This window comes from Strix uralensis, chromosome 5 (assembly GCF_047716275.1).
Source record: "Strix uralensis isolate ZFMK-TIS-50842 chromosome 5, bStrUra1, whole genome shotgun sequence".
Classification (NCBI taxonomy): Eukaryota; Metazoa; Chordata; class Aves; order Strigiformes; family Strigidae; genus Strix; species Strix uralensis.
Window position 1 is genome coordinate 17040378 of NC_133976.1, and position 14839 is coordinate 17055216.

The 14839-nt window shown below is 36.5% G+C and overlaps 1 protein-coding gene across 5 annotated transcripts in view; it reads left to right on the top strand.

Annotated features, from left to right (window-relative positions):
• CPNE8 (copine 8) overlaps positions 1 to 14839 on the top strand; it is a 107127-nt gene that overhangs the window by 7267 nt on the left and 85021 nt on the right. For all 5 annotated transcript variants that reach the window (XR_012629138.1, XM_074870024.1, XM_074870025.1 and 2 more), the window contains exons 2-3: positions 5686 to 5726; positions 13105 to 13151. Coding sequence is in view for 4 of the 5 variants with exons in the window: in XM_074870024.1 (XP_074726125.1) it covers positions 5686 to 5726; positions 13105 to 13151 (88 nt within the window). In the remaining variant the exon portion in view is untranslated. The remainder of the gene's footprint in view (positions 1 to 5685; positions 5727 to 13104; positions 13152 to 14839) is intronic.

The window sequence follows — 14839 nt, forward strand, 5'->3', positions numbered from 1 at the left end:
GTGAGTGGTGTGCTGCAGTGGCAAAGAAAGCCAGCAGGATGCTGGGTTGTGTCAACAAGGGCATCACCAGCAGAGATAAAGAAGTTATTATCCCACTCTACTCAGTGCTCGTCAGGCCACACCTGGAATCCTGTGTTCAGTTTTGGTCCCTGCTATACCAAAAAGATGTAGACAGGCTGGAGAGGGTCCAGAGAAGGGCCACAAAGATGATCAAGGGACTGGGAAGCCTTCCACATGAGGAAAGGCTGATAGAATTGGTTTGTTCAGCCTTGAGAAAAGAAGGCTTAGGGGAGACCTTATCTTGTTCCATGTTCCAGTATTTAAAGGGTGGCTACAAAGCAGATGGAGACTCCCTTTTTACAAGGAGTCACATGAAAAAGACAAGGGGTAATGGGTACAAGTTACTGGGGAGATTCCAGTTGGACACAAGAGGAAAATTTTTCACAATGAGAATAATCAGGCATTGGAATAATGTCCCCAGGGGGACTCCCTGACATTGGACACTTCTAAGATTCAGATGGACAGAGTGCTGGGCCATCTTGTCTGGACTGTGCTTTTGCCAAGAAAGGTTGGACCAGATGATCCTTGAGGTCCCTTCAACCTGGTATTCTATGATTCTGTGAAGTCAAGTGGACTCTTCACCCAAGTAGGCTCTTTGGATCATGTGTTGTCTCACTGTTGTAAATCCAGTAATATCAGTTAAGGCTGAGGGACAGTGGCTAGTGGGAGGTAATACAATTATGTTACAAATAGTAGTAGATATTATTCTGCACAGCAAAAAGTGAGGAGATGCATCGGGTTTTTTTTTTTTTCAGGATCTTCCTTGAAAAAGGCACATGAGCCCGGCATTAAGTGAGGGAAACAGAAATGCGTTTGTTTAATTAACTGTTTAAAGAACTAGGGACAATTCTTCTTCCCATGGAGTGTACTGTGAGAAAAGTAGTGTATGTTTATATGAGAATATAATATATAGAAAATGTATATTTTCTAAAAATAATTTTGTATGGGTAACTAACTTTTGTGTTTGCAAACTGCTGAGTGCTTTATTTCATAACCAAGGAATCTATGCTTGCACTTAAATGTAATCTAAAGATGAAGAGAAACATAAAACCTTTACACTTGGGGAGATTCTGACAAATTCATCTGAAGTAAACCACACTTTTATCATTAAGGATTTCAGAGCTGTTGAAAGCAATGTATAAATAAGTATTTTTCCAGTTATATGAACACAGTTGTTTGGGTTTTTTTGGAACTAGAGAAATAGATTTTAAAATGTTCAGTTCTATAGTTACTGTGGTCTGTTCTTCAGTGCCAGAATTCTGTCATTTCTGAAGGAGGAATTGGATTTACTTCTGCTAAGCAACTGTTTAACAAAGGGTTAATTTTAAAACAAAAAAATTACAGAGAAGGAAGTTAAGATATTCAGATATCCAGATCATTAAAATAAGGTCAAATTTGAAGCAAAGTATGTGTGAAGAAGGTGAGTAAATGTTACTTTTTAATATAGGTCAGTCTGTGTCAACATATGTATAATGCATAGAGTACATGAGATTGTACAAAGCAACATAGATGGTAATGATTTCTGTTTAGCTACCACTGCTAACTAGAATCTTGAATTTTGAAGTATCTGATCAGTGAATCTTGAAGTATCTGATTTATACATATAAGATGCTTTTACATTAAATGTAGTACAAAAGACTTGACATTAAGAAACATTTCTTTACTGAGAGAGTAGTCAAACACTGGAACAGGCTTCCTGGAGAGGTGGTCAATGCCCCAAACCTGTTAGTGTTTAAGAGGCTTTTCAACAATGCCCTTAGCTTTAATGCTTTAACTTTTGGTCAGGCAGTTGGATTAGACATCTGTCATAGGTTCCTTCCAACTGAAATATTCTATTTTATTCTGAAACAATTTTTGAAGCAAGGCACTGGGCAGAAACGCTTATTTTGACAAATATTTATGGAGTTCATGAAACTGTATGAACGAAGTGATTCTCTGCAAGGCATAGCTAAATCTGTTTAACTTTCCTTATTTACTGATTACTTTTTTTTTTTCCCCCCTGGGGAAATTGCTCTCATTATACAGAAAAATAAATTTTTATCCCAGAATTTCTAATCCGTCTTGTGCTTTCCAGTTTAGACTAAGTAGGCGTTACTGCTACTTTGTTTTGCTGCTATTTGTTTTTTTCCCTTGTTGTCTATGCTATTGCAACTATTTTGAAAGGTCCACTCCAGAATAGGCAAGTGCAGAGTAAATTCCTTAGGATCTGTGATGGTAGGATAATACTGTCTGCACAGATGTTCCTAGACTTGTTTGCTGTAGGTATTTGATGTGCGTGTTTCTCCAGGTAAAACCATATGTCTCTTTTTTTTCTTTTTTCTTCCTCATAACTGATAGCAATTCCTCAACATATTCAGTCAAAATAGAAGTCTGTTTCTCTTGATACTTTGATTAGGAGGAAGAAACAGAAGTTTCAGGTATTTCTGGTTTCTCAGTTCATGAGCTTTCCTAGGACTGTTTCATGAGTCAGAATAATGTAGTACCAAAGAGAAATGCTTTTCTCAGGAAAAAGGGAAAGAAATACTCCATGTATTGCTCAGCCTGTGCAGAAAGTGCCACTGACTATTAAGGGCATAAAGACTACATAAAGTTCCAGAAATGCATCCAGTCTTCTTTCTTCTTTAGCTTTTAGCATTTCTTTTGGTTGTAGATTGTCCTATGCTTATGTGCCATGCAGTTTTCATATATTTAAAGGAGCACTTTGATTGTTTTCCCCCCTAAAATGAAAACACACAAATGAAATTGAGCAGTCTCTTGAGCTGTTAGGTGATTTAGCAGACAAATCAGACTTTTTTTTTTTTTTTTTTCCCCTCTTGGCACTAGTCTTTAACTTCCTTCTGAAACTGGCTGCATTGCTTGAACAGCTTGTTAAGTTCTTACGTTGCTATTTTGGTTGGTTATTAATGATTTGGAAAATCAGACATGTCTGCAAACTTTGCTGAAGACATTGTTTATTTATGGTAAAATGTGTGAAGGGTTGAATTAAGGATATTACAAACTGTATTAGTTCAAAACTGTGAATTAATGACACTTACTGACCTGAACTACAATGTTAAACTTTGGTATCTCACCTTTACAATCCTTTCAGGGATACTGTCTATGTAGAAATGTTCTTAATTCAAGAAGTCCCTGAGCAGATAATGGTTGGTGACCAGGAACATTCTTGGGAAGTATTACAGATTCTTACCTTGTTCTCACGCTGTTCCCATGGTGGCTACTTTTTGCAACGCCTGGAATAAGAGTGTTGGGATAGACTGAGCTTTACAGTAAGTGGTATGGCCAGTCTTTATGTTCTTATGGGAAAACAGAAGGAGAAAACTTAAAAAGGAACAAAATAAAAGCAGGAAATATTAAAAAAACCTCAAAGCTCAGTATAAGATTCATTAAAATGGTTTAATCTTAGTCTGCATTCACAAACAGTAACATGCCAGTTGTAACGTCATGGTATAATATTTACACAGAGGATTTAAAATTGCTTGGAATCCTCATGGTGATCACAGGAGGCATATCCCAAACCCTAATGTACTATTTCTTTCATATAACCCTAATTCTAAGTTTCTATAGCAATTCATTTTGGGATAATAAAACCAATTCTAATTACCATGAATTAATGGCACATCTAGGTATGTATAATTAAAGAGAAATAGGAGGCAATTTTCATTTTGTACTGGCAATTCTGATATTGCTAAACTTACTGTACTGTCTTTTAAAACAGTTTGTAGTGGTCATTGTCAAATACAGACTTGGAATTGCTGATTTTCCTGGGTTAATATTTCAATTTATATTTGCACATTTTTGGTTAAGATGGAATACACTCTGTCTAAGTACAATTAAATGCATATATAAAAATCCCACTTCTGAATGGATTAGAGAAGTTCTAAGTAAGTAGCATTTGCAGACTTCAGGTTCATTCACGAATACTAATTTTAATCCTAGTGCCTACTTTGGCTAAAGTAAATGAAACAGGTGCATCCAATGTTCTTTTAAAGCTGTCTTTTGCTCATATTGCTTGTTCTGAAATGTGGACTTGGCAATAACTGAAGTGGGCATACAATATCTTTTCCTTGTTGAAGTCTGAGTGGACAGCGCGCTTAGAACATGTGTATTGAACAACATGTTAATACACGTTTCAGCACTGTTCAGTAGCACAAAAATAATGGGGTATGGATCTCAATGAGAGTAATAAATGGTGACCTTTGAAGAGGCTGTACTAATTATTAAAAATAATAAGCTGTAAGGGTTGTAAACTGTTATTTAATCCTTCCTCTTGCTCCAGGGTAGAATCAAAGAACTTATTAGGACTTGTAGCTACCTAACATGTTCTTAAAGACCTTCAGTGGTGGAGATTTCACATGATGTCTGGCCACCTTTAACAATGAAAGAAGGTAAAACAATGGAATAAATTTCAACATCTGCACCTGCAGTGCAGAAGATTCAATTTAGGGTTAAACCTGTTCCTACTTGCTCTGTCTACATGGAGAGCAGCTTCAATTTGCAGCAGTGTTTTCCTCATAGATATATTCTATAGACTTCTGATTATTTCTGCTTCCGCTGGACTCTGGTGGCTCCATGTCTGTCTTAAATTGCAAGAAACTGTAGTGCTCAAAACATGATTGCTTGAATTGAGTGTTTACCAGTGTTATGAAGACCAGACAATTACGCTAAAGTGGCATTTTTGTTTATGTATTCCAGTATGCCTTTTTCCCAAAGGCACAAGTTTCCTGACTTGCATTCAATTTGTGATCTACTGTGATGTCTAGAACCATTTTTGACATAACTGCTGTATATCCAGCTATATGCAGCTATGCATATGTGTTATGCAGTTTAATACCTAACTTAAACTGCCTGCTTAAGTTTAATAGCTCTTTCTTGTCCCTGTTCAATAGCATCCTGTTTTTAGACCATTTTTTGTCAAGATTTTTTTAAAAATTTTATTTTAAATTTTTATTTTTGAATGATGAAATGTTGGTAACTATTTTGAGAATGGTTTTCTGGTAAGTCCTGATTCTCTAGACTTATTGTTAATTTCAGTCTCCTCACCTGTGTACCATTGACAGTTGCCTGAAGTGTGGCTACGATACTGGGACTGCATTACATAACAAAGAAATTAGTTCTTACTACTTATTCCTAGGTATTTTGTAGATATTTAGAAAATTTCTAATTTTCATGTAGGTCCTGTCTATGCTTTAGTTTTCTTTACCTTACTCATCCATGACAGATTCTTACGGAACCTGATGGCTTTGAAATCTCATAGCTGTTCTCTTAAGTAAAGTCTAAAGTTTTTTGGTTCAGCTAGCAAGTTAATATCTGGTAGACGTTTGTGGTTTAAAGGTATTTCTGTTCCCGATGTCCATCATATATTTAATGTGTCTGTCATGTGTTGCTTTTCACTTCATGGTATTGGAGTATGTGAGCCACAGTTTGCTCAATTTCAAAATGTATAATATAATGAAATGTAAGACGACTCAAGTGTTAGTGCTGACTGACTTTGAGTAAATCCTACATAGGAGGGCAGAAAACTAAGCTGACTCTTCATCAAAATTGTTAAAAACATATGCATTGGTATCTGATGTGTATCTTTCACTGGTTTTTATAAGTAAGATTATTTTTATCCTTTTTTTTCAGAAATCTTTTGGACAGAGATACATTTTCTAAATCTGATCCGAGTAAGTATATAGCATTTTACTGTTTCTCATCATCATATATTCCAAATGCATAAACACTGGGTTAAAAATTAGGCGGGTGACTTTCTTCACTGTCAGTTAGGTTTACATTGTCTTTGTGACGATTATTTAAAGTAATTAAGTTACTCTTAAATAAGTTACACTTACAGTTTCTGTTATATGAACTGGAATTTTAATTCAGTATTGCTTTCCTCAGCTACATGGTATCCTATTTAGCAGTCAATGTACGTTTTCCTAACATTAATGATTGCAGAGAAGTTTGGGTTTTTTTAAGTATCTGTTGTTCTAGATTTCTTTCAAAGCTAGTAAGCAGACTTCTAAATAAACTAGAAGTACTTGTTGCTGCTAGTACATCGTGTCCACTAATCTTAGTCATACGCTGAAAAATAAAATTAATTAATCTCTGGGAAACATGACCTTTCCTGATCAAAAATAGTATGATGGTTTATGAATTAGTGTTTTCAGGTATGTAAGATAGTGACACCCACTTTCCCCATAAGTTTTATTAATGTATGACTGGATCCCAAAAAACTGCCATGCCTATGAATTTATATATGATGGGACTTTTGATTTAAAATTCATGACTATCTTCCTCTATCAGACACTTTATAAAACTTTTATCAAGGAACTGAGACCACAAAAGATTTTCTTTTTTTCTGATAGTGTTTAATCAAAGTACTTCTGTAGTGTTAATTGACTAGTCCTTAGATTATGGTGTATTGGGTCATGTTGTCTTCCCTACAACTCTCTAAAGTTAATTTTCCTTATTTAAGCCTGGGCTTTTCTTCCTTAGAGTACCATGTATTGTGCTTACTGACATTGGAAATAACCTGACACACACATATACTTCTATCAAGTGTCTGGACATGTAGCTATGTCCTGATGGGTTAACCTTGAATACTGAGTCATGTGACAGTATGAAACATTTGAGTACTTTTGTGAGAGTATGTTTTACTGTTCTTAACCAAAAGTTTCTTGAGAGAGATTCCACAACAGACTTTTGATGGGAAAAGCTTCTACTTCCTGCAGAGAAGCTGTATGAAGTTAGGAGTAGCTCTGATATTCCTAACCTGTAAAACATTTTTTTAAAAAAAGGAGACATAGACAATACTATGGTGTAGGGAGATCACGCAAAAGCAGAACTGAGTGTCTTGCGTATTACTAACTGGTTTTTGGTTGACTAATAAAACCCCAGTTGTCTAGGTTAAACAGTTTTGAAGAGTGGTCAGTGACCTATTGCCACTGATAAATTGAATTCAGAGATCTCATTATTGAATCAAGGCACCTTTCAAAAAAGTGATGAGGTGTCTAGTTTTAAGCTCAAATAATATTAGGGACAAGTACTTCAAGTTTTTATCAGATACGGAACTGTATTAGGCATAAATTGCTGGGTTTGCGCAGCTGGGGACTGCAATGTGACCTGTGTGGGAAGTCTATGAACCATCCTGTGGCTGTCACAGCTGGTTCCAGTCTGCTCTGAAAGCCATGCGAGTAACCATTGCCTGCCAGAACTTCTGTCAGCCAGGGGAGCACACAGTGCTCCTGCCCAAATGTATTTTAGAAAAAAAGCATCAGCAGCTAGGAGCTAGAGACACAGCTGCCAAAGATACTGCTGGAGCCATGCTTCTGAACATATGTTGCTAGAGATGCATCCTTGAAAGGAGACAGCCCATGTGAAAGGCAGTACACCTCTGAAGGGTCTGTGGCCTGTGGGCAGCCCAAGCCGGGGCCGGTGGGTAAGCCCAAGCAATAGTGGCTGGTGGGTGACCCATGTTGGGGAAGGGACACAAGGAAACAGTGGCAGGAAAGCCTAAAGAACTCTTAATATCTATCCTTAAAATATTTCTGAGAAATAAACTGGTGGTATTTTCTATGGATTCAAGGTATATGGAAATATTTTTTAAAGTGTAATAACCTTGACTAACTTTTCAAAATGTACTGCTTTCTTGTTTCTGGTAAATAGCTTATTTAAAGCACTCAAATTGGTGGTGTGCTTTAGAGATCTGGTCTGAAGTTGTGGGTTCCCAGTTATGCTGCTAATCAGGTTAGCAGTACAAAAATGTGGAATACAGTAATACTGTCCTTGATAAAGAGAGAAGGGGGAAACTGTTGGCTCTGTAGATGCTCATACTGTATTTGCACTCAAGAAATTACTTGGCAAAGCAACTTTGATTGTGGGTACTCTCCAAACAGTGTATATATAGTTTTCATATTCTGCAGGTCTTTTTGTTAACAAGTTTAGTTTGCTCCTAGTGTCCTTTAGTTGAGCACAGAGATATGGCCCTACTGTAAAAGTGAAAGGGGTAAGGATGTAGTATAAAAAGTGCTAGCCTTTTCTGTAGTTGGAAGTATAGAGAATAACTTTCCTCAGTGTCTGTTTACTTGGACAAAGGCTATTCTTAGGCTGGTCTGTATACAGTAATTTTATCCTGTTAGCTAAAAAAGGTGTCAAAACCAGGATCATGCAACTTTCACAAGATCTGCTTTTAGACCCACTGAATTTGCAGCCATTAGATCTCAGACAAGATAGAACCATGTAGAGTCACTCTGTATGTTGAGGTCTCATTGGACTTGAGTAGGCCAATTCTAGTATGTTTTTCAAACTCCAGTGCAGTTATCTAGGGATCATACTGATAGTGAAAATCTGATTTTAATCTCTTGGTCTTTTTCACAGAGGGACATGAATATAGTTGATTCTCATGTCGACATAAACAGCCTTCTCCTGAAATTAAAAAGGAACTTGTGATTTCTCAGTTCTCTTAGGAGGTTTGCTTAGTCTTTTTTTGATACTGTAATTGCTACTTAGTATTTATTCCAATTCGGAACACTTCCCTGCAATCTAGAATATTCACACCAAGAGGAAGCTGGCACTTCGCCTCTCTAGAGACAAGTTACAGAAATAATGTAGAGATATTAGATATAGACAGGACAAACTTGGATAGGCCTTGTCCATGAAGTATTTTAAACAATACTGAAGTCTCTTACTGACAGTGCTTTCTCCTCAGTGGAGTCAGAGCAAGTCATATATATTGATTTACTGTAGCATTTGGACCATTCTGTTCTTCCAGTGTGAAGATTGTATTTTCTAGGAATAGTTTTGAGAAAACCCTTTTTTAAAAAAAAAATTCTTGGAGAGAATGAGCTAAAGCAGTACTTCCCTGATGAGGCAGGGATAAGACCTGTAAAGGAGATGTAGATTGATGAATTTGGCATGTTTCTTCATCTAATAACAGGCAGAATAATTCTCTTCCCATGCACTGGCTAGTCAAACCGAGCCACTGTGCAGTTGTAGTGGCAGCACCATGGTCAGGATGGAATGTCCTCTTGTGGAGCCCTGTGACTCCCGAGTATGATAACAGAAAGTCTGATAGAAAGACTGGAGAGGTAAAAGCTTCCCTGGAGGATCCCTCCATGTAAGATAGGAACAATGAGAAGAATCTCATGACAGTAGGGACAAAGGGGCCTTCAGGAAGCTCTGCCTAGAAGATATAGAAGCTGGACAATGAAGAGTAATGGGGAGCCCCTGCTAGAACTGAGTGCAGGATCATGGAAGGATTTAGGTAGCATGGCGAAAAGGCTAACTTTACCGTGGCTAAGGCTTCCTTGAAAGGGAATAGATGTGCTGTTATGTTTGGGAAAACTTAGGTGAGCAGTTTGGATGTAACAGTAATTGCCAGGGTAAAGGATAAGCATATGCACATTGAATGGGAAAGGGTAAGGGTAAGGGATGCCCAAACTATCCAGGAAAATAAGAAGGTGCAGACTATAATATTTTGGGAACTGAATCCACAACTCAGTGATAACTGTTGACACCTCCATCCTCTTCTTCATTGCAAGATTTCATTAAATTTTCCTTGAATTTGACACTGTGGTATCAGTGTCCAGAGTTAAAAAATACTAAATGTTAATATATCTGACTGTAGGTATGTATGTATCTTCCCTTGGAAGAGCTCATATGGCAAAACCTTCCAAAAGGGTTTCTCAGCCAGCTTCCTTGTGAGAGTATATTACTCTTCATCAATGCGCTGCTCTGAACTTCCTCATTGCTCCCTCAGTTTTCCAGATTACAGGAGAACTGGTTGTTCAGCTCTGTTTTAGGATGCGGTTGCATGATGTGTTGGCTTTTGAAACTTAAGAATTTCCTATTTATCCCACTTTATTCCTTCCCCTCTCACAAAAAAATATGGTTACTTCATGAAGCCTTAGATTTCTGGTTTGAGCAGGTCAGGTGCTTTAGATAAAATTTATCTGCATTTCTCCAGTTGGATATGACTTTGAATAAGTTTTTGAGAGATTACTGTAATTAGTATGTTATCAGGATCGTTATAAAACTGTCTCTCCAAGAGCCTTTAAGGACAGTGAATCTTACCACTGATGGAGATCAGTATCACGGACGGTTTCCTGAAAATTTCTAGGGGGACCTTTAGAGGAAAGGTGGAAGAAGTTTTTAAATTATTCTAATTTTGCAAAGTATTTATCGGAAAGTCTGGAATGTATGTCTTTTCTATAGCTTTCATTAGGACTGACTTTTTTTTTGAAAAGTCAGTTTGAGATGCATGTGTATGTATCACTGTTAAACTTTCATCTTGTACTTATGATACAGTAAATATTACAAGATGATTATTAGTCTATATCTTCACTATATTTAAAGTACCTGCCACATCTGCAACCTAGATAAATGTCAGAAAATTGCTAGTTATACTACAAATTTTTAGCTCTTTTTTCCTCATTTAAGGTTTTGTAGAAATGATTCTTAAACTAGAGAGGTGGTCCCAGTCCTGGGATATACCTTTAGGAGCGCTGGGAGCCACTGGTAGTGGAGAGGAATAGAAGTCTACTAATGCCTCAGCAATGAAAAGGTGAGAATGATAGGCATTGCTTGCTATAAGTCCTCCAAAGATTAAAAAAAAAAAAAAGTAAACTGCCTATGAAGAAACTGAATTTGGAAACAAGGATTCTGACAGACATGTGTGAGCAGCCTTCCAAAATGTAGGAATAGAGAAAGAGACTGAATTAGTTTTAAGGTGGAGCTTTACACCTGTTTTTTAACCCTTCTATATTGTGTGACTCCCATTTCATCAACCATGGTAGGAGACTAAAATTATCCTATGGTAATCTTTTTTAGTCTTTTTGTCATAGCTATTCTTTTATTTGGCTTCATAAACTAGGGAGATAAGGTAGTGTCAGAATGTTTCTTTTCTGAAAATTTGATGATAGTGGATATTTTACAGTTTTATTATTGCTTTCTTCTCCTCAATATTAAATCTCTCCTTTTTTAATATTCTTTTTTGTTCCACAGCTGCAATGCACAATTGTTACTTGATTTACTGTATTAACACTAATACACAGGGCAGGATGTAGTACAAAAATAAAGCAGCAAATCGATAGTGAAAAATGATTATGTTTAAGAAAAATCTGGACAATACAAATATCTGAATAGCAAAAGTGCACATCATCTGTAGAGTGGCTTTTCCTCTAAATGATTTTCAGTTCTATTCTCAACTGGGGTTACAGGTATGAGAAATTTCTAATTGAAAACTTAGATGTAAGCTCTTGTCAAAACGGACAAAATCCACAATTATATCTGATTTTGAAATTAGTAAGACATTTGCATTTTTGGAAACAACTACTGAAAATTGGAAAATATTCATTATTGCAGAACTGGTAACATTAATTTTAAAAAGATTTTCCAGAGAGGAAAGTGAAAGGAATGTTTGTGAGAGCCTACCTGATACTGTTAGCAGTAGGGGTATTTCTAGAGAATATTTTTTGGCTTGGTTTTATCTATGGAAACTTCCTTTGACAACATTTCCTTCTTCTCCCAGGGTTACCTTGGCACAGATCTTACTAGATGCAAAGGTTAGTCAGAAGTTCAGTAACCTTCAGACACTTCTGTAGCTGATGTCATAGCTTCCATTTGTCTCTGTTTTCTCATATTTGCCCATTTAACTTTATTTTTCATGTAATATAGTTCAGCAATCTACTCCAGAGTGTGCTGTAAAAATAGGCTTGTTGCTTTGGGTTCGTCCTACTATAAGCAGGAACCAAAGCTAGGAGCATGATTGCCCAAGGTTTCATTTAGAATAATGGAGAAAGACAGACATTTCCACAGAACTATTTTAAAATTTTTTGTAAAAGCTTTTTCTTCTTCTAAAAGACACTTTATTTGAAAAAAAAGTTGAGTTATATTAACTTTTAACTTCTATGTGAGCTAAAATATTGAACTTGCTTTTTGCTGTTATTCTTCTTATTTGCTACTGCCTAATGGGATTTTTTGTGTGTGTGGAGCAAATACCTTTCAAGTAAGAAGAAAATATAGTTTGAAGTTTGACTTCATTTGTACTTTGATGATTCAGACTTCATTGAGAAAAAAACCAGGCTTCTACCTTTATTATTCAAGGCTGCAACCCAAAACAGTATTATTTTTAACGTTCTGCTGAAAATTAATGATTGGCACAGGAGAAGAATTTGTCAGGCAAAAAGTGTTCAAATATCTGTATTTCCATTGTTTAGAAAAGGGTTGTAGTGGAGTTCCAGGCAAAAATTGCTTTATGGTTGTTAGCTGCAACTAGTTCAAGACTGTAGAAACTAAAATTTGTAGTACTCCTTCTGTGCAAATGTTTTGTACTTATAGTAGTTTTTAAAAGACCTGATTATAATCACTGTACATCTGTCACCTGTCCCTGTGATGGAAGCTGCAGATTAAGGTGTAGTGGGTTCTGTACTGGAAAAACAGATCTGTAAGGAGAGTGATTCCTGTGGGATTATGCTGCTTGGTCTTTCAAAAACAACTTAGGTTGACAAACTTGATTGATTAAATTTTTTATTAGGTTTTAGTTTAAAAATAGAAGTTGAATATGCGAGATAGATATAGATACATATAAATATTTTGAAGCAGAATTAAGCAATAAAACCTGAGAAGTTTTTTTTTTTCTTTTTTCCACTTTTAATTCCCCTGTCTTTTTCCAGTAGGGTCCTCATTTGTTTTTATTATAGTTCTCTCATCTCTTGAAGGAAGCATAATTTAGGGTAATTATGCATTAGATTAACTAGGATAGCCAGACCATCCACATTTAATGAAGTCTTGCTTTTATCCAATTTTACTGCTAAGGATTGTAAAGTGATTTGCTGGAGGTCAAGCATAAGTGTTGTCTCCCATTTTAGAACCACCCTATTTATTAGCTCATTGCTGCAACAACTAGACCATCTGGTTAGGCATACTGAAAACTGAGGGAAAACACATTACTATTTGATTGTCCTAGTTACCAATTTGAATAGCACAACAGACTACAAAATTGGTTCACTTAATTTAAGAATATGTTAAAGTCTGAAAATGACCAAATATTTTTTCTTTTCACAGTCTGTGTTTTGTACACACAAGCCATTGGAAACAAAGAATGGAGAGAGGTAAGATACACATTCATAGATGTATAAACTTTTTGAGTATACTTAAGGCTGGTCATTTGCCCTAGCAGAAAAGGGCATGTCATAACCTCTTGAATGTCATGCTAAACAACGGGAGTCTTGTGTACCAGTAAACACTTAAAACCTAGTCACAGTAATCTCAATTTCCATATCTGTATTGCATCTTTCCATCAAAAAGGAGAACAAAATTAGAGAAAATACATGAGTTTCCTGTTTTACAGTCTTCCCAAGATAAATGAAATCAAACTTAGCTATCAGTCTGGACAAAGTTTGTGGATATCAAGAGAGGAAGACAAACAGTGCAAGATCTGTGGAAGAATTCAACTGTGGTGATGGTCAGTGTCAGCAATACTAGCCTGTAGTTGTGGTAGAGATCTTCGTTTCCTGTGTAGTGTTTGGGAGAATTTAGGTGCTGCTGAATAGAGTACACACCAGGCAACAAGGGAGGGGAGGGTACTATGTATAGGTTGAATTATGTATTCTTAACCTATTGGTGTAAACACTGGAGAGAGATTTCTTAAGAAACTAAATCAAGTACCTCTAAATTGGATATCTACAGCAGATCAACATTTATAGCCTGGAACTGTCTTCCTGTGCTTAATCATCTGATTTTTCTCCTTTAATGTTATTCTTTGAAAGAGTTGACAGTGTTAGGGGAAGGGTGGTCATCTTTCTGCTGATAAAATGCGCTATTTAGCTGTCTTACAGAGAGGGTGGATGGAACTATTATTTGCTGTAGGTGGTCCACTGTGTGGCCATGCATTCTAAGAATAGAGCCAAGAGAGGACTGAACTATCTCACTGTTTTTCCTTGTAAAAGAGAGGAGGTCTGATGTTTTCAGAACTGGTATTTTATATGATTTCTCCTGTGTAAAAATTCCAGTGGAGGGGCCAGGGGCACAGAAACCAGACCTCTTCCCTTATATTTGGTGTCCTTGCCAGCTGGCTGGAGAAACATATTTTCTGCTTTGCTGAAATGTGGTGGATATGGGTTTCAGTCTTGTCAGGATAAGAGAATCGAGTTTGTCTCCTGCTTGGAGAAAAGCTCATATAACTGGACAATACATGGAACATTGTACCTATTTCATTTGTAGTTTTTAGTTAAATTGCTGCTCTCTTTTGTTCTGAACTGTGTACTAGACATGCTGTCAGTGTACTTACTGGATCGCATTCCTCTGATGGAATGTGACAGAGTGTGAAGAACTGTCAGTTTGTGGACCCTAAATGGGAATTCACTAATCTTAATTGAATTGGCAGAAGTAGTGGACGTACTCAGAGTTCTAAATGTCTGGATAGCTAACTCTGAAAACAGAGGAATCTTGAGGCATTCAGGTGACTACGTGGCTTGGTGCAGTTTGGTAGTGAAGCCTAGATCATCACTAAAGCATTTAGTTCCTTTTCTGGTCTAGGGTTAAGAGGATTTTGTCAGAAATTCTGGCTTTTATTGTTGTCTAAGGTTCATATGTAGTTTTGTGGAATTTTCATACTTCTCTGGCATAACTGTTAAAATAGGTATTAACCATTTTTAATGTAATTGTTCTGATAGTAGAACTGTAACATTATCGTCTTACCTAGAAAATGTTCCATGTGCTTGTTTTGAGGTGATTTAGGAGATTGTTGATGGAAAGATTCCATCTGCTTTCGATTTTAACAGGTCCAAGTTTGTAATGG